At 41.7% G+C, this 16,803-nt stretch overlaps 3 protein-coding genes across 7 annotated transcripts in view; 1 reads left to right on the top strand and 2 right to left on the bottom strand.

The window, feature by feature from the left end:
- LOC123511791 (protein LSM14 homolog B-like) overlaps positions 1-401 on the bottom strand; it is a 13,140-nt gene extending 12,739 nt beyond the window's left edge. For 3 of the 5 annotated variants that reach the window (XM_045267792.1, XM_045267794.1, XM_045267795.1), the window contains exon 1: positions 164-400. In XM_045267792.1, coding sequence (XP_045123727.1) covers positions 164-284 — 121 coding nt within the window. In that variant the 5' untranslated portion in view covers positions 285-400. Of the gene's footprint in view, positions 1-163 lie in introns of all 5 variants that reach the window. The other 2 variants (XM_045267791.1, XM_045267793.1) reach the window with 1 other exon arrangement.
- A 643-nt stretch (positions 402-1,044) lies between these two features.
- Positions 1,045-8,785, top strand: LOC123511978 (cytochrome c1, heme protein, mitochondrial-like; the record flags this gene model as incomplete). The annotated part of the gene is made up of 7 exons (XM_045268086.1): positions 1,045-1,185; positions 3,865-3,915; positions 4,226-4,393; positions 4,770-4,883; positions 5,787-5,951; positions 6,287-6,415; positions 7,318-8,785. Coding segments are annotated over 7 exons (993 nt in total), but the record flags the coding sequence as incomplete, so codon positions are not given.
- LOC123511792 (venom carboxylesterase-6-like) lies at positions 7,578-16,803 on the bottom strand. Its single transcript, XM_045267797.1, has 12 exons — positions 16,629-16,803; positions 15,738-15,849; positions 14,655-14,851; positions 13,480-13,623; positions 12,857-13,042; positions 12,344-12,534; positions 11,579-11,747; positions 10,327-10,514; positions 9,758-9,840; positions 9,125-9,361; positions 8,802-8,925; positions 7,578-8,685 (listed from the first exon to the last, which is right to left on the bottom strand). The coding sequence occupies exons 1-12, from the start codon at positions 16,786-16,788 to the stop codon at positions 8,446-8,448; spliced, it is 2,031 nt and encodes a 676-aa protein (XP_045123732.1). The 5' UTR covers positions 16,789-16,803; the 3' UTR covers positions 7,578-8,445.

Raw genomic sequence — 16,803 nt, 5'->3', positions numbered from 1 at the left:
ATCTACGCCGGAGGATTCACCCGCCGCCCCCCGCCCCCCTGTCAACGCTCCACGCCCCCAGCCTCCCTCAGGGGTCAGCAAGGGACGCCAGGGTCACGCAGGGCACCAAGGACCCGGCGTGACCAACTGGGGTGCATCCTGCGCTGTCAACAAACAAACTCACCCTTGGCCAGAGCAATAATGGACTCCTGCGCGTCGATGGTGTATAATATCCCTTCATATCGAATTTCTGACTTGGATATTAGGCTAATTTTGCTCCCCAGGAAGGGTATTGGACCACTCATGCTGACGGATCACTGTACGATGCCTCACTACACCGATGTCTCCCGATAATCGCTACGCTTTGGCCGCCGCTCCAGCCATTGTCCCCAGGAAGACTACCTCGTGACGTCACAGGTCAAGAGCCGGAAAATACCGAACTCCTTCTGAAAGCTTCTATTTAAGTTTCCTCCATCCATACACGTCCTTTGGGGATGTTAATGTTGTGTATAATTTTGTTAAGGCTCTCTGGATGTAAGACAAAGGGTAAATCAGCTGTTTGGTTAATATTGGAGTATATTGTACGAGGCGGGAAGTTCCAATATTTCTAACTGCCTCAATGACCGACATTTATGAAGTGGGAAAGCATTGTTTTCCATTGTAAGTTAGTATAAACAATAATACAAGTCAGAAACACATCCAGAACCATCCGTGCGATAATTATACATAGAACTTGCACCGGTAGACTTGCAATGACGCCCGGGATAATAGAACTAATCATGCTTGTCTACTTGACCAATAAGAATAAAAAATATAGATTTATTAAAAGTACACATGTATCTATAAATTATCCTCCAGAATCAATCCATAGAGAATTCCATAAAACAGCTGATCAGTTTCGTAGACAGGGAGATGGCAAATACAATTGAAAACAAAACTAGCCCCCGAGACATGCCGTTATTTGAAGCCTGTGCCATTTATATAAACTCATTCACCATTTTCTCGATATCTAGATGAAAGGAGTAGCTTGAATTTGTTATAGTGTTGCAATGAAGGATGTACTGATGGTTATACAATGTGTTATACAAGGGGGCACATCACTTGCTCTCGCCCCGCCCTTGCATCATTGCTAAGATGGCGGCGGTGGCCTGTAGGGGGGTTCGCACCGTGCTCGGGAAATCAGCTGGCACTTCTATTCTAACACATGTAAGGAATTAATACTAGACGCAAGTGAAGGAAGATATATGTGGCTAATCCTTGGTGCATTGACATTTCCATTATTTCCAAGCGGTTTTGTAGATATAAGGCATTGTTTTCATTTGTTTACTATAAGGTGGTGTCCCAGTTTCACCGGTTAAGTGTATTTAATGATCAATGGCTAGCTTATACCCCTTTCCTGCCTAGTGTTTGTCCCAGTCACTAGTAGTTTGCTCTCAGGTGGTTACTTCCCGTCCCTGGTGAGGCTGACTGGTGACTGGTTGAGGTGGTAATTGACAGGTATCTGGTGAGCAGGGCGAGGGAGTGTTGGGCCAGGTCAGGGAAGGTCGGTGTGGTGCAGTGGTGGTCAGGATAATGGTGGTGGTGGGGGGTCATGGAAGGGGAAGGGATGTGTTTATTCTTGGGTGTCTTGCATGCTGAGTTATTTTTGGGGCGGTGAATATTTTAGTGTTTTTAAGGTAATTGGTTTTATTTATTTTTTTTTTTTTCATGAAAGTTTTGGGAGATGTTGAATTATTAGTGTTATGCAAGTTGTTACTCTTACTTTATCTAATTTACCTGCAGTATAGTTGTAGTAATTTATTGATAAACTATATTAAAATGAAAGTGAAAGTAAATACAGTTGAGAAAAAGAAAGGTGACATTCTATATAGTTCATTGTTATATAGTTCATTAGGTGCTCTCTTCTGTCTTACCTAGCCCATAACATACCTGCCGTGTGCCGACTCTTGAATCGGAGAAAGGATAAACATGAAAGCAATTATTTATAAATTTCATTACTCTCAGTTCTGTTTCACCTAAGTCAGCTAACCCACTCAAACTCTTGTGATTCGTTGACAGAGAAAGGAAAAAGAAAAACAAAGAAAGCAATGATTTATGTATTTCATTGTTGCATAAGTCATTACTCTTACTCTTGTCTTACCTAACCCACCCTGACTTGTGATTCCTTGACAGGGAAAGAAAAAAAAAAATAAAAGCAATTACCCATATTCTATACATTTCATTCCTACATCAGTTATTGCTGTCTTACCTAACCAACTCTCTTCTGATTCCTTGACGAAGAAATAAGAGTGAAAGGAAAAAGATAAAGAAATCTATTATTTATACATTTCATTGCTACTCTCACTCTTGTCTTACCTAACTCACTAGATAACTCTTGTGATTCTTTGGCGAGGAAAACAAAAGGGAAAGAAAAAAATAATGAAAGCAATTATCTATACATTTAATTGCTACATCAGTCATTCTCACTTTTGTCTTAACTATAACACCTGTGATTCCTTGATGGGGAAACAAAGAGAGCAATGATTTATGTATCTCATTGTTATATAAGTCAATTAATATTATCTTACCTAACCTAACAAAAACTACTAATCTAACCACATTTTCTTGTGTAATAGCTCAGGGGATGGTATGTAGGTAGAACTATACACCCATGCCCCTGCAGACATTGCCAACCATGGATTGTTTTTTTCTTTTTGCTTTATGTTCATTAATTCTTTGCCATTTCAAGTTCTCTGTCTTTTATGGTGGGTGTTATTCCTGGGCATTATCTTATCTCCATTCATTCAAACACGCCAAAGGTACATGGCAGGGATAGAGGTGTCATCACTGTTACAGTGTTATGTGTTTGTAAGAGTTAGATTGTATTCAAGCATGAAAATGTATAAGATGGATATTAGCAAATAAGAAGTGTTGCCTTCAATTGTAATGTCTCTTTCTTAGTTTGTATCTTTTACTCAGAGATTTTTTTATGTAATAGGTGAATTTTAGCCAAGGACAACAAAAACAATTAACCCCTTCAGTACTGTGATGCATTTTCATATTCATTCTGCTTACTATTTGGTGATTTTATACTGCTTCAGAAACTTCTTAATCAATCAATCACGTGGGGGGCATATGCCAGGGAGCGCGTCGCCTCGCCCACCCTATGATGCCACTCCAGGCAGTTACACCTCGCAATTCTCCATGCAGGCTCACTTCCCATGCCAAGTAACTCCCAGCAAGAGGCATCAATGCTGCAACCATGAGTTCTTTGGACGTCCCCTTGGCCTTGGTTAGGTTAGGCCTCCACTTATATGGGGTGTAAATAGTGAAGACTTGACCATTAATCTCCTGACCTCCATAGACCCTTCCTGATATCAATAAAATTATCTATGTTCACAAATCTCAAGGTAAAAATGTGTCCCAGTATTGAAGGGGTTAAACAAAAAGACCCACTGAGATGGCAGTCCCCAAGTAGGTCCAAGAGAGTTTGCCAAAAAAATAGAATAAATGTCTTGAAACCTTCTCCCTCTTAAATGAGTTCAGGTTTAAGGAAGATGGAAATACAGAAGCAGGCAGGGAGTTCAAGAGTTCACCAACATGCTTCATCTTTCCCATAGTAACTTTTACCTCACTGAACAGAAACTTCAGTCTTGTAGCTAAGTAGTGAGGAGTGTCATTTTATTTTCTATTTATTTATTTTTTTCTCTTCAGTGTAAGGGAAGAAATCTGACTAAGGGCAACAAAAAAACATTAAACAAGAAAGCCCCACTTAGATGCCAGTTCCCGAGCAGGTCCGAGAGAGTTAATCAAAAGAATGGGATAAATGTTGTCCTCACTAAGTGCTAACTCTGCTCGTTATAGAATGCCCGACTTGTTTGAGCTCATAAGTTTTGTCTTCTACAGCAGAGTGCCAAGTTCTCCACCCTGAGGGACATGGCCACCGCTAGGAAAGCCGTAAGTGTTCCAGCAGGGGTGTCATTTTCTTGGCTATGCTGTCTTTGGATATACACTTTATTTTCTCTCCGTCTTCCTGTCTTTCTTTGCACAGTTCATACCATTGCCTTAGTCTCTCTCTCTCTCTCTCTCTCTCTCTCTCTCTCTCTCTCTCTCTCTCTCTCTCTCTCTCTCTCTCTCTCTCTCTCTCTCTCTCTCTCTCTCTCTCTCTCTGGGCACATTATTTAATTATGCAAGATGAGATGAAATAAACTAAATTCTCTCTCTCTCTCTCTCTCTCTCTCTCATCATGACCCCAATGGTTCCACAGGTGTTGGCTGCGATGGGTGTGGTGGGAGGCGGTGCGGCAGGGCTGGCATACGCTCTCAACCAGTCCGTGAAGGCGTCCGATCTTGAGCTCCACACCGCTAAGTTCCCCTGGTCACATGATGGCGTCTTCTCATCTCTGGACCACGCCTCCATTCGCCGTGGCTATGAGGTGACCCAGTGTTGTGTTTTTGTTGTTTTTTTAGTGTTTTGTATGGACTGGGTTGTCACTTAGGTTACTCTTCATTGTTGTTCTTACTAGTTGTCTTTTCCCTTGGTTAGGTTGTTCTGTTCTATTGCTCTCCTGCTCTTTGTGCTCCCTCAGTTTTGTCTGTTATGTGTCAACAAAAGGAGGTTAGCTATCTGTGTGTTGTTTTTTTATGTCTTTGTTGTTGTCCTCTTTGCTGCTAAGTTCTCTGTTTCCTTGGTTTGATTATTCTTTTATTTTTACTGTTCTATTGCTCTTTATCCTCTATCCTCTCTTACTTTCTTCAATCAGAAAAGAATGTGTTTGGCCAAGCAATAATTCTTGTGGTGTTCCTTGGCAGGTGTACAAGAATGTGTGTGCCGCCTGCCATTCCATGAAGTACATTGCCTTCCGTAACTTGGTGGGTGTGTCCCACACTGAAGCGGAGGCCAAGGAGGAGGCCATGGGTGTGCAGGTGAGCCGCAGCAACAGCAGCAACAGTGGTGAGACAGGAAGGGAGGGTGGGAACAGGTCAGGGTGTTGTAGCTGTGGGTCTTGAAGGAAAGTTAAGAATTGATCTTGTATCAGTGGTTGATGAATGGAATGGATTCAGATGTTTTAAAGGATCAGATTAATTCATGGATAGGGATGATAGTTGTCAATAGATGGCTTTATATATATATATATATATATATATATATATATATATATATATATTTTTTTTTTTTTTTTTTACATTACAAGGGCACTGGCCAAGGGCAAACAAAGTGTTGGAAAAAAAAATCCGCTGGTTGCCAGGCCCTGTTAAGAGGAAGTAGAAAGAAAAACAAAAAATCTAAAAGGAGGGTCCAGTTAACGTAAGAGGTGTCTTGACACTCCTCTTTTGAAAGAGTTTAAGTCATAGGCAGGTGGAAATACAGACACAGGTAGAGAGTTCCAGAGTTTACCAGTGTAGGGAATGAAGGAGTGAAGATACTGGTTAACTCTTGCATTAGGAAGATGGACAGAATAGGGATGAGAAGAAGTAGAGAGTCTTGTGCAGCGAGGCCGCAGGAGGGGGAAGGCATGCAGTTAGCAAGTTCAGAAGAGCAGACAGCATGAAAACAGCGGTGAAGACAGATAAAGATGCAACATTGCGGTGACTTAAAGAATCAAGACAGTCAGTTAGAGGAGAAGAGTTGATAAGGCGAAAAGCTTTATATATATATATATATATATATATATATATATATATATATATATATATATATATATATATATATATATATATATATATATATATATATATATACCACTTGTAGGCTCAATAGCTTCATAAAATATTCCTTATTTTCAAGTGTTCTTAATGTTCTTACTTTCAAGACTCATCACTTTGCAGATTGATGATGGCCCCGATGATGAGGGCATGATGTTCAAGAGGCCTGGCAAGCTCTCTGACTACTTCCCCAACCCTTACCCCAACGATGAGGCCGCTCGCTCTGCCAACAACGGTGCTCTGCCCCCAGATCTCTCTTACATTACCTCAGCCCGCCACGGAGGGGAGGTGGGTGCCGGGAGGAGCATGATGCCTTGAGTGGGGGTCCTTTTTGAATTGTTTGTGGTTATGCTGATGCAAATAATGAGCAGAAATCTTTAATGGTATTCAGGATTTAAAATTCAGATTACTTACTTTTCTCTTCTTACGAACCTTTATAAACATCTGCATGACAGCTATTGTACATATGTGATCATCTAGGAACTCCATTTATTTGTAGTTCAGTCCTCTTTGTTAACTGAAGTAAGTGAGGATGACTATCCGGTCCTGTGTTCACTGATTTAATGTTAAGTAGCATGTGCCAATGGGAAGTGAGCATGTAGTAATGACCACTGCTGTTACAGAACTACATCTTCTCACTGCTGACCGGCTACTGTGACCCACCAGCGGGTGTCAGCGTCAGGGAAGGCCTCTACTACAACCCTTACTTTGTGGGAGGTGCTATCGGCATGGCTCAGGCACTCTACAATGAGGTGGGTTGTCACTTGCTGCCTTGATACACATAAATACTTTTTACATAATTCATACCACACCTTGTCTGTCCCTGAGGGTGTGAGAATATTTCTGGTTCATTGGTAGAAAGACTCAGGAGGACAAGATTTTTAGCTCCATAGTTTTGCTTTGAAGACAAATTTGTAAGTCTGTTGACGAGCAGGATTCAGAGTAACCAGTTCTTGGTAGTGGTGTCCAAGTTTTTTCCTGCCAACACTTCACTGTGCTACCTTGAAGCAATAAACATTTTAATTAATTTCCCAGAGATACCTTGGCAAATTAGGCCTAAAAATTTCAAATCAAGGTGGCTTAGGCTTTCTTGGGGCCAGGGGCTGCTGTATTAGACCAGACAAGAAAGCTTGGCTGATTTATCTTATTTCAAGAGAGACAGACAGAGGCAGATGATATAAAGATGCTCCTTTGTCCCTTGGTCCAAGAATGAAGGTCACAATTGTTGTTATATTGAGTCAGTCAGTCAGTCAGTCCATTCATGAGTGGTGGTGGTTGACTGTTCTACTTTACTTGTTAAACAATAAACTTTTCCCAGTGACTAGTTTTGTGGTCATCAGGTCTGGTCTCTCACCCTGCTGGAAGTGTTTTGAACTGACTACAGTAGAATGACCACAATGGGAGTATTTTTGTATTTGTTTTTCTTATGTAAGAGGGGAAATATGGGGAAGGGCAACAAAAACAATTAAATAAAAAAGACCCACTGAGATGACAATTTCCAATTAGGTTCAAGAGAGTCATCCAAAGGAATGGGATAATGTCTTGAAACAACCTCCTTAAATGAGTGCAGGTCATAGGAAGAGGAAATACAGAAGCAGGTAGGAGTTTCAGAGTGGTGGTGATGGCAGTGACAGAGTGATGTGGTCCATTGCAGGTGATGGAATACAGCGACGGCACACCAGCCACTGCCTCCCAGATGGCCAAGGATGTGTCCGTGTTCCTGAAGTGGGCCGCTGAGCCTGAGCACGACGACCGCAAGAAGATGGCCCTGAAGGCATTGATGATGTTCTCCATGCTGTTCAGTATAACCTACTACATCAAGAGACATAAGTGGGCCGTACTGAAGAGCAGGAAGATCGCCTACAAGCCTCCACAGTAGTAGCCAACTTACTCCCAACAAGTATTTTTTCATTATTTTTTTTTTTTTTTTTATTGTTTAATAATTTTTGAAGAACAGGCTGTAAATATCCTCCTCAATGGAATAGTGTTGATGGTGAAGCACTTGAATTATCCATTGAATTATCCACTGTCTTGTGTGAAATGTTACGGGGAGTGGAATACTACATGCATCATGACTCGCTGTCCACCACTGCCACCTTGTCTGGACCCAGACTTACTCAATAAAACCACCAACAGAACTCTCAAACTTATTTTCATTTTTAAAATTTGCATGAAAGCTAAATTCATTGTCTGTTTTAAAGATAATTTGTGTGTAAGATGAATTTATTTTACATAAAAAACCTATAAAGAACTATTGTGTGGTGTACAAATCAGTGTACATAGTTATATTTATTTGGCACTCTATGAAAACTAGTACTGCCAAAACCTGTACATTACCAGAAATTAAAAAATAAAAATATAATAATTTTCTTTTAACTCAGTAATTTCAACATACATATCTTTGAGACACTCACCTTAAATTAAAGGAAATTATATACTGTACATACAACTCTTAAGTTACTAGTTATGTCACCCTGTAGGACCTGTGCCACAGCAGTGCTTGGTGCCTGGCACCTCCTGGGTGATGTCCACCCTCCGCGCTGCATCACACTGATGGATACTAAACAAACTTCATTAACAGCCGTCCCATAGTATCACCCTTTCATTCAGTAAACAATGATACACATACTCTTAATATGATTCTCAACTCCCGGACAATTTTGTTCATATTTTGTTGATATAATGCTCAACAATAGTTTATTTAGACTCAGCAGTTCAAGTAGTACTATTATGGTGAGCCATTGGCCACCATACCTGTGAGTGCCTGGGGGGCTGCTGGTGACTAGGTGTTGAAAGAACCAGTGATGGATGGGTTGCGAGAGATCCTGTGCCTGAGTGTCAGGGAGCCACCAGGGTACTTGTCCTTGCGGCGCAACATCCACACACTGACACACACCACCACTATTGCCATCACCAATAACAACACCAGAGCCAGCAGTGCCCATGTGGCCACAGAGAATGCATATGACACTTCAGATGTGGAGTCCACGTGATAGAGAGTCTGGTGCCATAGATTCTGCTCCTGAAATCAGGGTTATGTTTATTTGAGTCCTCAGCAGTGACAGCTGTAGTGTGTATCCTGTAGATATTGTTAAGAATAAACAGTCTATTGTCACCGTGCAGCCAGTGTGTTATCACCTTGTTCCTGAAGGGCTTGAAGGACATGGTGGGGCTGAAGGATATGGTGTAGTACAGGACGGGCTCGCCAGGCCTCAGGGGCTCCCAGGGCGGCAGCTGGCTGGCTTCCCCTTCCTGTGGAGATCTGCAAAGGTGCTCTTGTAAGGAATACTGGTGTGGAGTGGATTGTGGGGGGAAATAAAGAATTGCATTAATGAGAAGCACATTTGATTACATTTGACTTGTACATTATATATTACTTAAACATCTGAATACAGCAGCACCCATTGCTTCAGTACATTGCACCTGACTTGAGGACTTTGCTTTATTGGTTGGTGACTCACCCGGTGTGCATGAAGGCTGCCCACATGTCAGCCAGCATCAAGGACATCCGGTGGTCTCTGGGGCCTGGTGTGCCAAGGCGGTAGGGCAGCGTGAAGAGCAGGGCGAGGTCATCCCCGTGTGAAGCGCCGAAAAGCAGATCAGAACGCCCCAAGCCAGCCACTCCTGCACCCTCTGCCGGCCCAAAGAGTGGGGCTGTGTAGGAGGGTGAGGCAGGGTCGTGGTGCTCCATCAGATACCTGCAGAGGGGGACCACACACATGCACACACATTTCTAGTCCTCCTTGGCTGGCGTTGTATCCTACTGCTAATTATCATCAATACTCCTTTGCTCTAACACATACATTTTATCTTTTTCATATGATTTTTCTTTTTACTTTTCTATTTCAAATTTATTCTTATCTTTTACTAGTTTTTGTTCAATTAATTTACTTATGTCAGAGGTAGGGTGGGGCCTTCTAACCATTTTGTCAGTCATATTCTGGGACTTCTCATTGCAACCACCCCCCACACATTGTTCAGGGCTATAGGAGATAGACCTGAATATGCCACATGTTGACCTCGTTAGTCAATACTGGTGTCTGATGAAGTGCCGTAATTCAACAAAGTGATGGCAATATAGAAGCAGTACTCACGTGTAGACAGGAGTTCTGGCGGAGGCGGCATAGAGGCCAGCAGCTTCCCAAATGCATGACGTGAACAGTGTGTCAGTGAAGGCCTAAGGAGGGGTGTATATGTGTGTGTTAATAATCAGTTAAGGCAGTTCTTAAATATATCTGAGTTGCACATCTCTTATGGCCAAATTAAACATGAGAGAGAGACTATTCTATACCTACTTCCAGACAACATATATTATCTCAACTTTCCCTATTATTACTCTCACATTACCTACCAAAGCCTTATAAAACTGACTACGAAGGTTTACAGCTTATATATCAAAGCATTATTGTGGTCTGTAACATAACCAAAAAAAAAAAAAAAAAAAAAAAATCTAAATATCATAATACAATGCAGACAGTCGTAATGTTTCTTTACCTAGAGGACATAATATAAATTCAAACTATGTACTCGTAAATCAAACTTATATATTACACGCTAGAGAAGAAAAAAAAAAAAACTTATAAAGACTAAGAGACTTCAATGATGCAGCTTTCACTTTCTTTTCTTTCCTTTTCCTTCTTTTTCTTTTATTTCTTTTACTTACCTCCGTCATTTCCTCGGCCAGAGTGTTGAGGTCGTGTCTGGCGTGACTGGAGTAATAGTAGGAAGCCACGATCTCGGCCACAGCAGCAGCAGTGGTTGTGTTCGGCCACAGGGACTCCACCGTGTACAAGGCTGCCTCTTTATACAGTTCCTCTGGGTTTGTGCCACCCTCAGAGAACACGATAGCAGCTGGAAAGGGGTAATGGTTGAATTTGTGCGCTAGTGATGAGTTTTGATAGGCTAATAATGATTTTTGATAGGGTAGTAATGGGTTTTGCTAGTTCCTCTGGGTTTGTGGTGCCTTCACAGACCACGATAGCAGCTGGAAAGGGGCAATGGTTGAATTTGTAGGCTAGTAATAGATTTCAATAGGCTAGTAATGGGTTTTGATAGGCTATTAATGGTTTTATAATAAAATAGTAATGGAATTTGATATTTCTTTTGGGTTTATGGCGCGCTCAACACGATAGCAGCTGGAGAGGGGTAATGGTTGAATTTATAGGCTAGTAATTGGTTTCAGTAGGCTAGTAATTGGTTTCAATAGGCTAATAATGGGTTTTGATTGGCTAGTAATGGGTTTAAAAGTTCCTGTGGGGCTTGTGGCGCTCTCTAAGAACACGATAACTGGTGGATAGTGGAAATACTTTAATCAATAGGGTGGTAATGGGTTTTGATAGGCTAGTAATGGGTTTTAATAGGATAGTAATGGGTTTTAACTGATCCTATGGGTTTGCGCTGTCCTCAGAGAACACTAAAGCTTCTGAATAGTGTAGACTGTATAACATTTGTTTATGGTAATTCGTCTGCCTTATTTCCTTATTACCATTTAGAAGACAATATAAAAGAACTAAGCTGGGATAATGGAGTAATACTGGCGTCAATTTCAATTTGTAATCTTGTGGTTTGTATGACACACTGTTATTAACGACCCACAGGCAACCGACCCGTGTGTGTGTGTATTTACAAGTCTCAATTGCCTCTAGTTGAAGGACAGGGGTTTATGAGTGTGTTTTGATGATTCAAGTGACGGATGAACATTAAAATTTTCTACATTACCAACAGAAGAAACACACTTGAGAACCCGGCCAGTCATCTCTGGGGCCTTGAAAATAATGGTAGGAAAGAGCAAAGCGTGAATAAAAGAGGGAAAACACTGCCCAAGGATAACATAAAGAATAAATAAATCAGTAGACACGCTTAGTCCGAGAGAATTAGCGAGAAGAAAGGGATAGACTGATAGAAACCTTACTTACTGAGAGCATACAGTAGACCCTCCTTCGGCACTCCCCCCAGCAGGAGCGGCACGGCGGGGCGCAGCGGGGGACGGGCGGCCAGACTCTCCACAGGCTCTGGTAGGAAGGGGTCATCTCTCAGCCCAGCGTCCACCACGGGGCGATATAGCATGGGCCAGTACACGTAGCGCTGACGAAGGGATGGTGATTGATGGTGATGTAGGTGTGACTTCAGAGGTGAATGGAATAGGCTCACTGTTGTTGCCGATTTACTAAGTTATTTTTTATTTATTAATTTTTTTTTATGTGGTTATACCAGGGAGGTAGTAGATAAATAAACCAGGGCAGAGTGAGTGAAATAGAGGGATGGAATAGGATGAAGTCACAGAGGATTAGAAATGAATAGAGACGACTCATAAATCCATATGGTGTGAACTCCTGACTTTAGGGGGACGACGAAAGAAGATTAAGAAGAAGAAAAAAAAAAACAAGAGTAGTAGTAGTAGTAGTAGTAGTAGTAGTAGTAGTAGTAGTAGTAGTAGTAGTAGTAGTAGTAGTAGTAGAAGAAGAAGAAGAAGAAGAAGAAGAAGAAGAAGAAGAAGAAGAAGAAAAGGAAAGGAAAACAAACGAAACAACGAAAAGAGAATGAAAAAAAGAAGAAAAGAACAACAAAAAGGGGAACCATGCAAAAGAAAAAAAAAAAAAAAACGACTAGGTATGAAGAAAACTTAACGAAAGGAAAAAGAACAATTAGCAATACTCGTTATACTTCTTACACCTACGTACATGTCTATCAGCCTGCGCCGTGACGATCTCCTGCGCAGTCTTGTCCATCAGGCATTCGCGCATCCCATACACGGAGGCGGAGGAGCAGTCTAGGTCCCTCGCCAGCTGATACGCGGCTGTTTCAGGGTAGCGCGCCACAGACCACAGGCAGTTGGCAGCCCCGCTCATCATTATTGCGCTTGAGAAGAGGTCTGTGGTGGTGGTGGTGTAGTAGGAGGGTAGTGGTTGGATGGGGATAGTGGTGATGGTGGTAGTGGTGATAGTAGTAGTAGTAGTAGTATAGTAGTAGTAGTCTTCATTATTACTATCATTACTACCATTGCAATAACAACAGCTGCTGCTGCTACTGCTACTACTACTACTACTACAGCAACCACTACCACCACCTCTACTACTATCATTATATCACCACTATTATCACCATAAACCCTTCTTTCGCTCTTTCTCCAACTCCTTTTCCTCCTCTCCCAACCCTCCCGTGATCCCACACCCACAGCACCACCCAGCACTCACCCTTAGATAACGGGGACAGGAGGTGGAGGTGCACGAGGGCGGCGCCGGAGGAGAAGCCGCCCAAAGTGACACGGGTTGGGTCCCCGCCGAACTGGTCCACGTGTGTCCTGACCCAGCGCAGCGCAGCCACCTGGTCCAGGGCGCCATAGTTCCCCGGTAGTGTGGTGTCCCGCGTGCTGAGGAACCCTGGGGGAATGGAGAGGGTGGTGTGATAGTGGTGAGGGAAGTGGTGGAATATCGAAGGAATGGTGATGGTGGTGGTGATATTGATGTTATATTGCTACTTCTACTACTACTGCTACTGCTATTACTACTACTGCTACTACTATTACTACTACTACTACTACTACTACTACTACTACTACTACTATTACTACTACTGCTGCTGCTGCTGCTACTGCTACTGCTAGTACTATAACAACTAATATTGATAATGATAATAATAATAATAATAATAACAATAATAATAAGAAGAAGAATAAGAATAAGAATAATAGAAAAAAAAAAGAATATCGAGAGAGAGAGAGAGAGAGAGAGAGAGAGAGCCAACGAACAAGAAGAGACAGCGAGCGAGATCACCACTAAATAAAACACACAACCTAACAACTTAACAGCAGACTCACCAAGCGCCCCCAGCCTGTAGTTAACCGTCACCAGCACGATGTCCTTCCTGAGCAGCTTGTGGGGGCCCAGGGACGAGGCGGCGCCCATCAGGTAGCCGCCCCCGTGTAGGAACACCAACACGGGAAGCTTGGCGGGGCTTTGATCTGACGGAGAGAGAGAGAGAGAGAGAGAGAGAGAGCGCTGGGGTGATGGTTCTCTTAATTTTTTTTTTATCTTGTTTGGTGGTTTGTTTGTTTATCTCTAGCTGCGTTTTCTTTATTTTTTTGTTTGTTTTTGTTTGTTTTCTTTGTTTTGGTATTTTGATTTCGTGTTGATGTGATGGTTCATTAATATTTTGTGTTTTGATTCTTTTTTTTCATTTTCGATTTATTTGATTTCAAAGTTTTTGGTTTTGCTATATGCGTGTTAATTTTTTTCTTCTATTTCTGTTTTGCTTTGTGTTTATCTCTTTGTTTATGCAATCAATGTTTTTTTTTACCTTGTCTTTTTTATTTGTGTAATGCTTGTGTTTTTTTTTTTTTTTTTTTTTTTATACCTAATTTGTACCGCACTGATAGGCAAATAACTGTACATCTGTTTTCTCTACGGAGTTTTTCTATATTCGATTCTTTAAGTATATTAATCTACACCACTTAGTACGTGCTTTCAAATAAGATAACTAACGTACATTTTAATAAATATACCTATTCATTTTGTATAATTATTTCACTTATTTGCTTTGCCACTTTATGCATGTATCTTATCTGTTCTAGCCAAAATGAAAACAAAAATCATATCCTTTGCATTAAACATACATCGTCTTTCTTATTAAAATCCTGCAGATCTTTATAACTTTATCCATTAATTTTATATCATCATTTGACTTATTTACCTTATCTCACTTTATCTGTCTTATCTATTCTTACCAGCATGAAAGCAAAACACCATATCCTTCTTACAAAACGTACACCATCCTATTAAAATCCTGCAGATCTTAATAACTATGTATATCTATTAATTCTATATCATTATTTGACTTATTTATCTTTATTTTACTTTATCTGTCTTATCTATTACCAACACGAAAACAAACACCATATCCTTCCTTTAAAACATACTCCATCCTATTTAAATCCTACATGACTAATTCAATCACCACTCCTGCAGGATCTAACCACGAGAGGAAAGGACTCACGGGGCAGGACAGGCGTGTACACATTGAGATAAAGGCAGTCCTCCTCCCCCAGTACTTGTCGGGTGTTGGGGTCATACTGGGGGCAGAAGGGGCGGTACTGGGTGGCGTCCAGATACCCCCCCGCCCACCGCCCATTAGTCTCCTTTGGCGCCTCCCACCGCAGCCTTCCCACAGGAGCCTCTGCGAACGGGATGCCCCTAGGAAACACAAGGTGAGGCTTTGGGTATTCAGAAAAGCCTTGTTATCTCATCACATCCTTAAAAACGCTTTACTTTCTCACCGCGACTATTTTCCAAGGCCACAAAGATGATTAGCTGTGTTCTCAAGAATGTTGCTGTTGGAGGAGGAGGTGAAGAGAAACACAGATGTAAGGAGGTCAGTTTATTCCCGATTGGTTTCGCTGATGCTTCTTCAGGCGAAACTAATCGGGAATAAACTCCCCTCCCTACACCTGTGTTTGTCTTCACCTCCTCCTCCAACTTGTCTGAATGTCTGAACAAATGTTGCTGCTGTTAATAATGTAGAAATCTTGTCAATGTCACTAGAACCATAAAATCATCCTTAAAAACGCTTGCTAGCTCACTGTAACTGTTTTTCAAGGCCACAGAGATGACTAACCGGGTTATCAAGAATGTTTCTACTGTTAACAATGTAAAATCTTATTAATGTCACTAAAACCATAAAATAATTTTTAAAAACGCTAACTCTCTCACTCTAATTACTTTTCAACTGGCAACAGAGATGGCTAACCGGGTTCTCAAGAATGTTTTTTTTTCTGTTAACAATGTATAAATCTTGTTAATATCACTAGAACCACAAAATCTTTCTTAGAAACGCTTATTCTCTCACTTCAGTTATTTTTCAAGGTCACAGAGATGACTTATCGGGTTCCCAAGAGTGCTTCTCCTGTTAACAATGTAGAAATCTTGTTAATCTGTCACCAGAATCATAAAAATCATCCTTAAAATCTCGTGACACTTTTACTAGAGCCTTTTAAACGTACGGTATTAGCATAAACATTGCAGAAAATAAAAGTGAGTGATTAGATCATGTTTCTGTGACAACTGCGCCTCGAGGACCTACCTGAAGGCGAAGAAGGAGCGGTGGGGTAGTTCAGTAAGCTCCTGCACACCAGCGATCACTCCCAGGCTGGTGGAAAGCTCGAAAGGGCGCCGCACCTCCTCTTTAGCAACCCCTGTGGAGGAACTACCATGAGTGAGAGAGAGAGAGAGAGAGAGAGAGAGAGGAGGGAGGAGCCCGTATCCAAAACGCTCTGCTCTCTCTCACAGCTACTATTTTCAAAGGGTAAGAGAGGGTTGTAATAGTGTTGTGAAGCTATACGACTGTTTTCCAAGGCTACGAAATGATTAAGCCGGGTTCTCATCAATGTTTCTCCTACTGATAATGCAGAAACCTTGTTAATCTGTCATCTAATCCGTAAAAATGACCTAAAAGATCTGTCACTTCAACTAGAACCTTTTGGGAGTAGTAATAATGTGGTCCCAAGATACGAGTCTGGCGCTGCTTCTCTATTACATTCAGAAGGGTGTATTTGAAGCGATACGGGCTTTTGAATGTGTTTCTTATGGTTCTAGTAACAGATCAACGATATTTCTACATTATCAACAGGAGAAACACTTTTAAAAACCCCGCTAATCATCTCTGTTGTCTTTGAAAATAGTCGTGGTGAGAGAACACATCGTTTCTGAATACCAAGCACCGTATTCAGAAACGCTTTGGTCTCACCACGCCCATCTTCCAAAGCCACAGAGATGATTAGCGAGGTTTTCAAGATTTTTTCTCCAATTAATACTGTAGAAATCTTGTCATTCTGCCTCTAGAAGTGCAAGAACACCTTAGAAAACTGGTGTAAATTTAGATGAAAAGAAGTGTTTGAAAATACGCGCCAATATCTGAGGTTCCGTTGCAAAGACTACAACACAAACCTGCATCTACATAACATTACCGCATTACCTGACAGAATCCTTGCGGCGCGGGGTTGCTGGCCGTACAGAGGCGCCTGGGTGGTACTGTTCACTCCATCCGTGCCTCTGATATCCCACCCGGCCACACCATCCGCTATCACCACCACCACCACCGCCGCCATCGCCACCGCCACGCTAGGCAGAGGCATCGAGGTGTGTTTGAA

This window comes from Portunus trituberculatus, chromosome 32 (genome assembly GCF_017591435.1).
Source record: "Portunus trituberculatus isolate SZX2019 chromosome 32, ASM1759143v1, whole genome shotgun sequence".
Lineage (NCBI taxonomy): Eukaryota > Metazoa > Arthropoda > Malacostraca > Decapoda > Portunidae > Portunus > Portunus trituberculatus.
The sequence above is the reverse complement of the archived record's forward strand: the minus strand, read 5'-3'. Positions and strand labels throughout refer to the sequence as shown.